Source organism: Uranotaenia lowii, unplaced genomic scaffold (assembly GCF_029784155.1).
Source record: "Uranotaenia lowii strain MFRU-FL unplaced genomic scaffold, ASM2978415v1 HiC_scaffold_447, whole genome shotgun sequence".
In the NCBI taxonomy this organism is placed as follows: Eukaryota; Metazoa; Arthropoda; class Insecta; order Diptera; family Culicidae; genus Uranotaenia; species Uranotaenia lowii.
In genome coordinates, this window is record NW_026598364.1 from 17,148 (window position 1) to 32,000 (window position 14,853).

The following is a 14,853-nucleotide window of genomic DNA, read 5'->3' on the forward strand; positions in this document are numbered from 1 at the left end:
GGACTAGATAAGGGAAAATTGATGTTGAAAAACATTCGCCTTGTCTCCCGGTGAGACTTGAACCCACATCTTGCGCCTCTCCGGGGCCCATGTATTAACATTCTACTACAGGAGACCAACCTGGCGTATGAATATTATACTGGTTGAGTGTCGATGACTATCGGAATGAAGGGAATAGTTCTCCCATGTGATCATAATCATTTTTCTTGGTCTATTTCTATTCCCATCTTTTTATCTTACGGTAGTTGGACTCAAATTTGGATATTTTAGGCACGGCAAGATTTGCATTGCCTTCTCATATACTGCACGGGTTGTCAGTTATGATGAGAAATGATGCGTTTGCCGTATTTGGATATCCAACCAAATTCGGTGTTTGGCACCGCCTTATTTTCTATTTTTATCTAGTCCCTGAAATTTCATCTAAGTTGGATTGATTTCTCTACAAAAAAAGATTTTTATGATTTTCAGGTAAAAAACATAAACAAATTTTATGATACCTTAAGCTAACCGGATCTCTCATTTTGAAATCGGAATTTAGATTTTATATTGTTTATTCGATTGTGGAAATTTATTGAAAATTATTTTTACCCCAAACATGTCTTGAAAAATGTTTTCTTTAATCGTTTATGACATTTCATCTGTGGTTTTGTATAGATTGTGCTTTTCAAATACAGTTGTTTTAATTTTACTTAAAAAGTGCTTTGCTTTGAAGCATGTATGTCACGTTTTTAATATTTTCAAGCTATTTTTGAAAAAAACGGGTCAATTTCTCAAAGAATAAAAAACGTAAGATCTTACTAGGGGGGGAGGGGGGGGTTTTGAAAAATCTTACTTTGTCTTACCAGGGGGGGAGGGAGGGTTGAAAATTTCCAAAATCGTGCTTACGTAATAAGTGAACGGCCCCATAAACCTAAGTATACAGCAATTTGCGGATGCCCGGATATTGTGAAAAAACTACTTGGATTTTGCCCAGTTTTATCCACATTTTTTGGAAAATGAAACAAGAAAACCGAATTCAGTGTAAAATTGTTTGTTGAAAATTGGATTTGTGAAAGTTTGTTTCATAAAAAATCAAACCAAAACTTTCTATCGTATGCTTTAAACATAAATTTAACACTGCTGATGTGTTGCGACACAAAAATGTAAGTCGTTTTTCTTCACTAGATAAATGTCTGGAATTTCCTCAGATTTGGACGGATATTGCTCGGTTTTTGGAATGGAAAATTTCAGATTATTTACCCGGTTTTCCCATGTTTTTTAAATAACTTGCCAGGAAGTGCCCTACCCGGCTACCTACAAAAAAAGTTCATACATAAACCTACATTGGACCTCTTCGCCTGATGCTCTGTTCCGCTCTGCATAACGGCTTTTCTGAAAAAAACATTCCTGCATTGAAATCTTTCTGGCTTGATACACTGAGCTACTCAGCAGCGTCGCTAGAGCACAACTTTCTAGCCAGCTCCTTCTCTTTTCTTTAGAGCGAGCGACGTCCACCCGACCCAATCGGGCGCACTCGGCAAAAAGATTTGTGAACGTTGATCGGCTGAGCTCGGAAACCGAAATGATAAAAGTGTAATTCGTTCTCTGCTCTGTTCTGTTTGCGAGGTGTTGGACAAGCATGGCTGAAAGTAGGTACTATTTATTAGTTAAATGTTACTAATTTTCCAAACATAGAAAGGCAACATTTTTTAAAATTATTTTACCGTTGGCTGTGAAACATGATTTAAAAAAAATGAAAACTTTGTAATAAATGGTATTTTTTTTTTCTATCTTTTGTTTGCCTTTTAATAAATTTCATCAAAATCTTTTAAATACACTTTTAATAGGCTATGGAAGCGGTGCCAAATTTGGGTGATGGTTTTCCACTAGTGCAAGTGGGATGCAGCTATAATTTCACCCAACTTTTGACAGATCCTACGGGTTTTCTTAAGGAGAGAAAGAATAACTTTTCGCTTCCATCGCCCATAGGAGGTCCCGATTTTGACAGAAAGCATAATTAAGACAATAAAACTGGGTTTTATAATTTAGATAATAGAGGTAGATAATTTCAATAAAAAAGATGCATTTAAATTTTAGAATCACACAAGAAGTTTAGAAATGTCCACAACTCAAATGTCTCAACTCACATTTTACACTAACTCTTCGATAGCTTTCCTCCTACCATTTTCATCTCTATCTAATACTCATTTCACGGTGACGTCACAAATTTGTTTGAGCAATGTTCCAGTATTACCTGTTTAAAAGGTAATCTATACAGCGTACCAATCTAAATGGTATATCAATTGATTCAGAATTTAAAGTTACATTTCCTTCTATCTTTGGTTGAAATAATTGCATACAAACGCTTTAGTTTAGGTTCTCAATATATTGAAAAATTCCAAACAATTACTCTGGTGTACTTTAAATATATTTTGAGCCAATAAAATTCAACAATTAAAAAATTATCATTGTCATTATCATTATCAAAGTTGCCTATTAGGTTTTAATTATTTCTAAATATTTTCAAGATCGAAGAAGAATCATTAATCCAGAAACAAAATGAAAATATTGTAACAAAATTTAAATTTCATAAGCAGGAATAAGAATTTGAAACAAGCAAATAGAATTCTCACATTTTATCATACCTCAGATTTTGATTCATCATCAGTCATCATTTAAAAATATGTTATGAAACTCAAAAATGAGTGATGTCATAAATTTATATGTGTGTATTAGTTTTAAATTGAATTTTCATAATACGATCTGATAAACCCAATTAAAAAAATCGTTTTTTGAATTTTGTTCCGATCTCGGTTGAATTTTCAGATTCATACCAATCATCAATCCAAATTATTCACACAATGATAATTTAAATTGAAAGTTATAATCCAGTTTCAGATTTGACAAAAAAGGTTTTATTATTGGAAAGAGAACAGCTATTTTAGTGCATGTGTTTTAATAACTGTTTCGAAAGATTTTGGCATCATGAAATATTCTGTCAGATTTTTTCAATGACCTTTAGTTTTTGTTCTATGGCTCGTATAATTCTAAAACTTTGCATTTTTCTGAATTGCATTGAATTATAATGTTGCAATTTGAATTATTTGTTTGATTTTCCAAAAGAAATGTAAATGTATCCGGACAAAATCAGCAAATTTTTCAAAAAAGTCTAGACAACCGCGCCGGACCGAACCTTTCTAATTTTTTTTATTGAATATCCTGGTGAAACCGAGTAATCTGGCTAGCTGAATTTTGCTTATTTGATTTGAATTTACAATTAGTTTTTTTTTAAAGCATTCAATTTCGAAAAAAATATTCTAAAAATAAATCCAATTTTTAAAAGTAAAAGTTAAAGATGCTAGTTAAACATTTTCGTTTGAAATTTGGTTCTTGAAAAAACTGCAAATTTCATTGTGTTGAACTATACGCCAAAACATATGGAATTTCCTGACGCAATTTATTAAATAGACGATACATGTTCATTCATAAAAAATATATTCCTGCATGATGATTGTTTCAAATAAGATATTCCTAAGACAAAACTTGCAAATGAACTCAAATTTTTCTTACTTTTTGTCGTTTTCAGAGAATTGTGCAAAGGAACTGACTATGGTTAAATTTTAGAATCTAACTAACAATCAGAGTTTTTAGCCTGTGATCTCTTGCAATTTCAATTCCCTACTGAATTAGATATCTTAATAATTTTATTTATACATAAAAACGGTTTCTGTATTGAAAAATATGAGCCAAGTATTGAAATCAGTTTAAGAGCACTCAAACAAAAATCCATAATTATAAGTAGGGGGAAGTGTTCATAAATGCGCATATTGGGTAATATGCGCATACAGCCGATTGAAGATATGGCTGGAGATTCATCATATCTAATCAGTGCAGTTTGAGGGTTATACGATTTTAACACATGGCATGAAAAAATTAGATTGCTATATAAAGTCGAAAATATTTAAAAATTCAAACAAGATTTTTGTCAGTTTTGTTATAATATATTGAACTTTAATTATCGTTCGAACAGATTATGTAAACAAAAATTTTAATGGTTTTTCTTTCTTTTTTTATCTGGGAAGCGGAAATTCAACAAATTTAAGCTTTTGGCAAAGTTGTAAATGATGAGATATTGGAATTAGAGACAGATTCTGAATGCCCATATCAAGGCAGGTTAAATGCCTAAATCAAGAAAAATTGATTAGTCTTTTAAATTTTTTACTTTGTTGGGAGGGTCCGGGACGGCGAAGGTCCGGAATCGGATTCAATATTGTATTTACCGAACTGGCTGACTTGGGGTCAATGACCGGTTAACTTGGACTTAGAAAAAATCCACTTAAGCACCCTTTTAATTTGCAATTTAAAAATTGCCAGATTTCGCGGATTTGAAGAATAAACCGTGTTTAGGGAAAGTAAACGTGCACTCTGTATTAACTTCTTAACTTTTAATAGTATTTTACTTAAATTATAACATGCGGTTTATTCTTAAACTAAGTTGACGAACACGATATAAATTCCTCGGATGGTTGACCCAGACTGCTGCTCGGGATCCAAAACGGCGGGCTCCAAACTTCGGCTGGAGCTCGGCTGTAGACAATAGATCGCGTCACGATCGTTTTGGGGCGAAATATTTCCCACCCATTGTTTTCCACCTATTGTTGGGTGATAATCGATTGTTGGCGTCGCGACGACTCACAGCATCTGGCTACCAACGAATTTTGTAGCGACGAGGGGTTTCGGTATTAAACATCCCGACCCCCCTGAAATAGCTAGATTTCAGTAGTCTTCACGGAGGTGTCTGGACCTGAAGACATATTTTCATCGTTGGTTGGAATAGGAAGCATGCAAATTTTGGTTACAGGGCGAGTCATATAACCATTGGACGTTCGTAAGGTGACAACTCGGGTTACACCGTCATTGCCAGGGTGTACTTGGTGAATACGGGCCATCTTCCACTTCATCGGCGGTTGGTTTTCATCGACGATGATGACAAGCCGGCCGGGCTCGATCTTGATCGGAGGCTGCCAGTTTTTGATTCGAGGTTGGAGCTGAGTCAGGTACTCGATGTGCCATCTTCGCCAGAAACGTTGGAGCTGTTGCTGCATCAGTTGGTACTGCTTCAGTCGGTTTTCGGGTGTTGAGCTGAGGTCTTTTTCGGGGAGCGCATGGATGGAGGAACCGATGAGGAAGTGAGCTGGCGTGAGCGGTTGGAAGTCCTTGGGATCGTCGGAAAGTTGTGTCAAAGGTCGAGAATTGAGACAGGCCTCGACTTGGACAAGGAGAGTTTCGAAATCTTCGTGGGAGGCAGAGGAATTTCCCAAAACACGTAGCAGATGTTTTTTGGCGGAGCGGACAGCGGCTTCCCACAAGCCACCGAAGTGAGGAGCGGAGGGAGGGTTCAGCTGCCAATCGATGCCTTCTTCACTGCATACTTGCTGCATTTCGTCGTGGTGGTTGCGGCTTCGTAGAGTTTTGAGCAGTTCCTTGAGTTGATTACGTGCGCCGACAAAATTTGTTCCGTTGTCGGAATAAAGAGTGGCGCATTTTCCTCTTCTGCCTATGAAGCGGCGGAGAGCCTGGACGAACTAGGCGGTGGACAAGTCCGAAACCAGCTCGAGGTGTACCGCCTTCGTGCTAAAGCACACAAAAACAGCAACGTATGCCTTGATCGGTGCCTTTCTGTAGCCTTGTCGTATGTAGACTGGACCAAAATAGTCCACTCCTGTGTGGGTGAATGCTCTGGATGCCTGAATACGTGGTGATGGTAATTGGCCCATAAATTGTTGTTGGAGTTTGGGTTTAATGCGAAAACAGGTTAAGCATTGGTGTGTTATTCGTCTGCAAAGGTCTCTTCCACTCAACGGCCAGAATTTTAGACGCATAGAGCTTAGCATCAACTGTGGGCCAGCGTGTAGCAATCGGATGTGGTAAATTTCAGCTAGAAGGTTTGAGAATTGATGATTTCCAGGGATTATCATGGGGTGTTTGCTTTCTGTGGACAAATCTGAGTGTTCGAGCCGCCCACCGATGCATAGTATACCATCATCGCGAATCATTGGAACCAGCCAGCGCAGCCTCGATGATCGATGAACGAAACCAGATTTCCTTAAGTCTTTCAGTTCGGATGAGAAAGCTTCCTTTTGAACTAAACGAACGAGTTGTTTTTCGGCATCGATGAGTTCGTAAAGTTTGATCCTAATTGTTTTTATCCTCTCTTCAGCAGGTTTGCCCAAATTGTAAAGGTAACGGAGACATAGAACGGTAACACGAAGAAGTTTAAAATAGCATTTAAAGTGACCAAAATACCAATCGTTGAATGTGCCTTCGTTTTCAGCTACAACACCTACCACCTTCCTTCGTTCTTCTTCGTGGACATTTTCTTCACAGGGTTGATTGATTGAATTTGGCCAATGCTCGAAGTCCTGTGCTAACCATGGTGGGCCAGTCCACCATGTTTGATCGGTGACAATTTGCTCAGCGTTGAGCCCTCGGGATAATTGATCAGCGGGATTCATTATACCTGGCACATGTTTCCAAGTGCAATTTTGGGTGAAATTCTGGATAGAAGAAACACGATTGGCCACGAATGTGGTCCAAGTGCTAGGGGTTTGTGCCAACCACTGTAGAACGGTTCTAGAATCTGTCCAAAAATATGTTTCAAGGGGGGCTTCCATAGATTCCAAAACCTTCACGTACAGTTCTGCTGCTAACAAAGCTCCACAGAGCTCCAATCGGGGAATAGTTTGGCGTTTTAAGGGTGAAACTCTTGATTTTGATGAAACGAGAGATACTTGTGTTTTTCCTGTGGGGTCCTTGGAAACCAAATACATACAGGCACCATATGCCTTTTCGGAGGCATCCGAGAAACAGTGGAGCTGTTTCTGATTCGCAGAAGCTAAACCAACGAAGCGGGGAATGCGGAGATCTTTTAAAATTGGGAGAAGGGAATAAAATTCTGTCCACCAGTCTGTTAAGGGTTGGGGCAGGAGTTCGTCCCATCCAATAGGGCTACCATCTATATTTTTCTGCTCCCAAATCAGCTGCATAAATATTTTGGCGCTCGTCACCACCGGTCCTAGTAATCCTAACGGATCGAAAATTTTAGCGATGTTGGATAGTATTTTCCGTTTGGTAAGCTCTTCGGGAATGATTGGAGAAATTTCGAAATTGAACCGCAGCTCATCAGATTTTGGCTCCCACACTAAACCAAGTGTTTTGACAGTTCGGTCACGTTCAAAATCAAAGCCATCGTCCAAAGGAATCGCCAAATTCTCAGCAATGACTCCTTCCAGTACTTCTGGGAGGTTGGATGCCCATTTCCGTAATTTAAAACCTCCACTAAGTGCCAATTTATCCAGCTCCAAGCGAATTTTCTTCGCTTCAGTTGTGCTATTGATTCCGGTAATTAATTCATCCATGTATACATCTCTGCTAAGCCTACAAGCAGCAAGCGGAAATTTTTGAACCTCGTCGTCTGAAAGCTGTTTCAAAGTTCGCGTAGCCAGATAGGGAGCTGATTTTGTACCATATGTTACTGTACGGAGTTCATAAGTTTCAATGGGAGCTTCTGAAGAAAATCGCCAAAATATGCGCTGTAACGGGTAGTCTTTTGGGTCAATCCAGATTTGCCGGAACATTTTTTCTACGTCGGCAATGAGGACAATCGGGAAAAATCTACTGCGCATAATAAGAGTTCGCAAATCGTCCTGAACTACAGGGCCATTCAAAAGTATGTCGTTCAAGGATGTTCCTGAGGATGATCTACTGGAGGCATCAAAAACAACTCGCACGCGAGTGGTGGTGCTTGAGGATTTTATAACCGGGTGGTGTGGTAAGTAAAAGGCGATTGTGCTATCCGAAAGATTATCTGCCTTCCCCATATGACCGCAATTCAAGTACTCTGTCATGAATGCATGGTATTCGTTTTTCAAATTTTCATCAGAGGAGAGTCGTTTCTCAAGGTTCAGAAACCGTCGCATTGCTGAAGTTTTGGAATCCCCCAATTTGTTCAACGCATTTTCGCACTTCGGTAAGGCTACTGTATAACGACCACCCTCCCCACGTTTTACCGATTCCAAATAAAGTTTTTCGCATTGTGTTTCTTCCACAGAATAGTTTACAGTACGACTTCCGTTTTCGCATTCCCAAAACTTCGCCATAAGATTCTCCAACGAATCTAAAACCGCCAAATGTTTGCATAAAATTGGTTCTTCCTTGCTGTTAGCTACGCTTCCTGTCACTAGCCACCCGAAAACCGAATCAATTAAACTTGGGAGACCATTTCCCAACGGCAGGCGTTGCTTAGAGGGAAAGAAATTGAAGAAAAACTCTCCACCGAGTAAAACGTCAATTGGATTAGTTCTGAAAAACCCTGGATCGGCTAGTGTGATTCCTTTCGGCAGATTCCAAAGCGTCTCGGAGAAAGAAGATGTGGGTAAATCCTCGGTTACTTTCGGTAATACATAAAAATCCATCATTTGGGCGTAATTAGAGTTTTTCGAGCGAACCATAGCACGAACCTTTTCCTTGGTACTAGTAGGGAATTGACCTATTCCGCTGATCTGCACATCAGCTCTGTTCCTTTTGAAGCGAAGTAGTTGCGAGAAATGTGAGGATATTATGTTGCACTCAGATCCCGAATCTAAAAGTGCCCTTGCTGAAACCGAATTTCCATAGTCGTCCTCCAGTAGAACAACTGCCGTAGCCAAAAAAACCTTTCTCGCTGACCTCCCGATATTGGAGCTGATTGTGGCATTCGAAGTATCTGCCTGGGGGTTAGGGTTACCATTTCGTTTAGGTGTATTTCCATCAGATGGTGTGCTCTTAGAGTTCTCTCCCGCCTTATAGCACACGAGGGTATGATGACGGCCTTTGCATCGACGACACGAGAATTTGGACTTGCAGTCTCGAGCTTGATGCCCTTTTCGAAAACAATTTTGGCAGAGATTGTGTTGGCGTAGCACGGATTCCCTTTCCCCAACCGAAAGTTTTTCGAAAGATGAACAAGTGAAAAGTGGGTGATTCTCAGAACAACAAACGCAATTGGGGGGTGGAGTATGAAAAGCACCATGATTAGTAACCTTGGATTGGATGGCCTTTCGAATAGGAGGTGGATGTTGCTCGGAGGGTTTCCCGGGGAGTGAATCCAATATTTGAATACGGCGATGCAGAAACTCAACCAAGTCCTTCAGAGTTTCTTCTTCCTTCGTTGAATTGTGCTCCTCCCAGCTACGTCGCGTTTTTTCGTCAAACCTCGAGCACAACAGATGAATCAGCAACAAATCCTTATAGTCAGCTATCTGGACCACTTGATCTAACACCTTCGTTGCCTTCTCAAAACCTTCGACCAATGCTTGAAGCTCGAATGCTGATTCTCGTTTGATGAAAGGAAGCTCGAAAAGATTTTGAACCTGTTTTCGCTTAAGGGCTTTGCTGTTCGAGTACCTTTTGACCAACAAATCCCACGCTACCGTGTAATTCGCTTGGGTTAACGCAAGTGACGATATAACAGAGAGGGCTTCGCCTTCTAGTTGACTCCGAAGATAATGATACTTTTCAATCACAGGTAGATCCTCAGAGTGATGAATAAGGGACAAATACAGATCTCGGAATGACAACCACTCTTCGATGTTTCCGGAAAACTTAGGCAGACTGATCAAAGGCAATTTAACGTGCGGATGGGAAGTTGCGGCGAAATTCGACTCGTTAACCGGCAGGGATGCACTCGATACGGGATATTCCCGCATTTTGGATTGGAGAAAACCTTTCAGCTCAAAAAATTTATTCTGGAAATCCAAACGCTCTTTCACATACCTCTCTTCCTCCTCATCCTCCGACTGTTCCTCAACTTCCGCCATTGCCTCATCGATCTTCTCCCACAGCGAGTCTAACCTTTCCAACCGCGATGCCAGCTCACGCGCGTCCCGCTGGTCGTCGTAGTTCTGCATGTACGTGTAGATTCCTTGGAATGCCGTCATCAGGTTCCGCAAACGCAGCAGCGACGATTTCAAGGTACGTTGAGGCATGGTACCTTATCCGACGAATTCCTGGACCAGAAGAGAAAGAAAAAACCAAAAGGAGCACCTGCTAGGCTCGACTGGAAGCTTGGACAGGTACTAACCTTGTTCCAACAAAAAGAATGCCTTTTTGCTGAATCTTCACGAACGCTGCTACGAAGTAACCTCAAACTCGACCTCGTCTTCCGAAAAATGATCTTCATGCACTTTAGCATGCAATAGGACTGGTGCGAACCTGGTTTGGATGTGTAACCGGCTTCCGTGTCACCAACGACCAATATTCACGTGAGAAGTGTTCCACGTGGGTAGGATGTCCGCGTCAACCTTTGGGAAATAAACACAAGAGAAGCACCTTGTGGCACAGCTGTGGGTATTGGAGAGCTACTAACCTGCTCCCGATTAAATTCGGGCCTTGTATTTTTTATGTTTTTAATCGGGAACAGTTCTCGCTACAATCCTGGGGACCTTGGTCTTATTGGACCAACAGATTTTGGTAATGAAGTAGTAGTGATTATCCTGTCTGGTAAGTCAACCGTGGTAAGCCAACCGTAGTAACCAATCGTCCGTCGGAAACCGCTTACCCTCGAAACCCGTTTTCGTAGGATATGGAATAAAAACCAAGCGTGATACCAGGCAAACAATGATGAAACCTTGGAATGCTACTCACATGTACTTAATTTATTCATGACTTGTATAAATTTAGTAAACTGGAACTCAGCAACTTTGCATGCAGATCCTAGTCCTTCCGGGGTGGTGTTGGTCAGGAGTAAACCTTGGATTTTGGAGATGGGAGCCTTTGACCAAAACGACACGTGTGAGCAGCCTTTGTTTCCTTTGTTGTACCACGTCTATTGTTGCATGCAGCGATGGCGGACGATCCACAAAATTTGGCACGTGCTTTCCAAATTATCCGCAAAATCCAATGAAATTCCTGGTCCCGTGCCTTCAGCCGATATCCGGCTCGAAGGACCATATGTTGGGAGGGTCCGGGACGGCGAAGGTCCGGAATCGGATTCAATATTGTATTTACCGAACTTGCGGACTTGGGGTCAATGACCGGTTAACTTGGACTTAGAAAAAATCCACTTAAGCACCCTTTTAATTTGCAATTTAAAAATTGCCAGATTTCGCGGATTTGAAGAACAAACCGTGTTTAGGGAAAGTAAACGTGCACTCTGTATTAACTTCTTAACTTTTAATAGTATTTTACTTAAATTATAACATGCGGTTTATTCTTAAACTAAGTTGACGAACACGATATAAATTCCTCGGATGGTTGACCCAGACTGCTGCTCGGGATCCAAAACGGCGGGCTCCAAACTTCGGCTGGAGCTCGGCTGTAGACAATAGATCGCGTCACGATCGTTTTGGGGCGAAATATTTCCCACCCATTGTTTTCCACCTATTGTTGGGTGATAATCGATTGTTGGCGTCGCGACGACTCACAGCATCTGGCTACCAACGAATTTTGTAGCGACGAGGGGTTTCGGTATTAAACATACTTCTTATCATCTAAACATAAAATCTACGCTCTAATCACGATCTGACAGCAAAAAAAGAAGAACTTCATACTGATCCGATAAAAATACGATATGAACAAAATATTACCATGAAATATGGCCATATGACATACCTAACAATGTTTCATGCAAAAGAACTAGTGATGTAAAAAATTTCACCTAAATTTCTGCCTTGACGTATGCTTAACATCCGTTTCTACCATTTTCAATTAAATAATATCAAAATATTGCAAGTGTTAATGAAATATAACTCAAAACATAAATATGCGCATTTAGCCCGCCAGTTTCGGAAATCGACTATTTTGACTTCTTTTAGTATAAAATTATTTTCACACAAACTGTGAGAGATTTTAACAGAAAAATTGTTCTAACGTATATAAAACAGATGTCCGCTCATGTGTATATAGTTTTTAGACTTCTATCTATTGGAATATGGGAGAAAATGAGTGCTTTCCTTAATATGCGCATATAGTCCGCCTCTCCCCTACCGTAATCAGGGGTAATATTGATCACTATTTCAAAATTTTCGATTATTTTTTTTGTTAAGGGGAATGCAGTATGTTTCATATTTTTAAAACCAGTACTGGACTCCTATGAACGTAAAACATGGTTGCAAAAATTTTTTGGACTACTATAAATTTGATTTAAAAATCTATTTCGCCGCTGCTCAGGAATCGATGCGATGCTTTGGAGTTACATCGATCAGTCTCCATTTTGACGGTTTTAACGAGTTTTCTTGATCATAAAGGATACAAAACACCTTCATATTTGTTTACAAATTCTAATTTATCCATTTTACCTTGCCTTTTAACGTTTACTTTTAAAAACAATTATAATCGAAAAAAAACAAAAATGTGCATACATCTAGGGGCAAAAATTATAATAATTGCTAAATAGTTAAGGCTTCAAAATACAAATGAAATTTTACCTTCACACATTCCCCTAAGCTCTCTCACTATATCCATTTAAATTTTTTCTTCAATGTTAATCATTTGATAGGATTCCTATCCATTTGTCCAATAAGGGCTTACTCTTGGAAAATGTCCTTACTTATTAAAAATCAAAAATTTATCATTAAATGATTATAAAAATAACACTATAACTGATTGTATCCCATTTACCCGAAAATCATTGCCCAGAATGAATTTTTCCCAGAATGACAAATACCCGAAATCAAACTCCAGAATGAACCATTTCCCAGAAAAAAAATTCCCCAGAATGCACCATTTACCAGAAATTTTTTTCCCAGAATGTACCATTTCCCAGATTTTTTTTCCCCAGAATGGAACATTTACCAGAATGGCACAAATCCCAGATTTTTTCCCCTACTATTATTTTTTCTAATGAATTATTTTATATTTCATATGATTCGAAATTAATTTTTTTCAAAAAGGTTTTTTCAATGAAACTACGACTTTGAAATTTTCCAACTAAATTTATTTTCGAACCAATATTGAGCTTTGTTTATGGTTTGGGTACTTTAATTGATTCAATGCTTACCATGGTTTGGTATCCGACTCCTCACGCTGCGCGTTCGAACTTGAAAGACGTTTTGTCCTTCACGCTGTCGCGTGGCGGACGGGGCTAAGGGATCACCCCTAGCTTTCACGCAGACCTAGGAAGCCTCGGCAGACCTAGACCAATGTCTTAGGGCCGCCGCTTCCGACGGCGGGTCGGTGGTCTCCTCGGATTTGGGAGCTCTGGCAGCTTTGTGCCGCCTCAGCCCCTTCATTCTCGTTGGTTGCGGCTTTGCCGCAAAAGAATAAAGTTATGAAACCCCATTTTTTTGTAACAATTTCTTTTTTTAAAACAATTTCTAGTAAGGATAAAAGTTTTCAATTTTCTGGGAAATGGTTCTTCTGACGAAAAAATTTCTGGTACATGTTTCATTCTGGTGAAAAAACTACTGGGAAATGGTACATTCTGGCGAAAATTTTTCTGTGGAATGGTTCGTCTGGGGAAAAAATTCTGGGGAATGGTTCTTTCTGGCGATTGAAATTCTGGGGATTTTTCATTCTGGGCAATGGTTTACGGGTAAATGGAGTACAACCCTATAACTATACATATACAAAAAAAAAAAAGATATTCTTTCACATTCAACCACCCGTTTACTTCTAAATACTTTTTGGTATCATCAGGAGAGTTGTTTTTTGCGAGCCTTGGAAAAATAGATATTTTAAGATTTCGAAATTGCATTTTTTCTTATAGAAAACAATTTTAAATACCAACCACATTTTATCTATTTGATACTTATTTAAAAGGCTTTCAAACGTAGAAAATAGTTTTCAAAAATTCTAACTATAGACTAAGTTATTGATGATAATGTGGAAAAATTTATTGATGGTGAAAGTTACCCCGGTGATCAAAGTTACCCCGTTTTACGATAATTATAATTCGGATATTTTGATGAATTTAGCATATGATTTCATTATTTTTTTCATATTTGTCTAAATATTACCTGAATGCGTATGAATTTCGAAAATTATGAATCAAAATTTGAAGGAAATTTGAAACCATATTTAAACAACCACATTTAAACATCCAATACTGGAAACATAATTTGAAACATGAAAACACAAATACAATTTCGAATTTATTTATAAGGAACCAGAATTTCTTAAATGAAATAAATCATATTGAATTACTATCAATAAGTGAGAAAATTTTGAAAAATTGTTGCTGGATTTCGAAATTGGGATTAGTTTTCGAGGTTTTAAAAACATCAGTTCTGAGACAATTTTTACCTTACTCCATCATAAAATTTTGATAAAAAAAAAAATATTTTTAATTGTAGAGTAGAATAATTCATGCTACTATTCAAGAAATTTACCCTTGGTTTGATTGTTTCTTATAATACAATAAATCATCAAATAGATTTTCAACTTGTCACATAGTCACCGCCGTTGCATAATCGACCAAAAGACAAACCCTCTTCGCGGGTAACGAAAAATAACTATAAATAACAATAAATAATTTGATTTGGCCTTTGAATAAAACATTGAAAAAAATCACAAAATTTTTCAAAAACTTAAATCTTGTTTTGATGTGCCCTAAATTGTTTACATTTGGGCTTAAATAACGGGAAAAGTCCTAGCTACATGGTGCAAAAGTAGGTATGTGATGCTCAACGAAAATTTTAGTTTTTTTACTAGCACACCGTGTTATTCTTTCCGGCAGGCCTACCGCGAACTGCGAGTAAGAATTCGTTACGAACAAAAACAGCAAGAATAGTTTTGCTTTGAATACTTGTAAAGATTTAGATAAAATTATCTTCTCAAATTGTGAACTCCTCACTTTGCTTCAAAATCTTAAGAACAAGCATTTCCCTGAATTATCTT

General features: G+C 38.6%; 1 protein-coding gene across 1 annotated transcript; it reads right to left on the reverse strand.

Moving 5' to 3' along the window:
- Positions 1-4,748: 4,748 nt before the first annotated feature.
- LOC129760113 (uncharacterized) lies at positions 4,749-10,004 on the reverse strand. The gene is made up of 2 exons (XM_055757697.1): positions 6,286-10,004; positions 4,749-5,439 (listed from the first exon to the last, which is right to left on the reverse strand). The coding sequence occupies exons 1-2, from the start codon at positions 10,002-10,004 to the stop codon at positions 4,749-4,751; spliced, it is 4,410 nt and encodes a 1,469-aa protein (XP_055613672.1).
- Between the last annotated feature and the right edge of the window lie 4,849 nt (positions 10,005-14,853).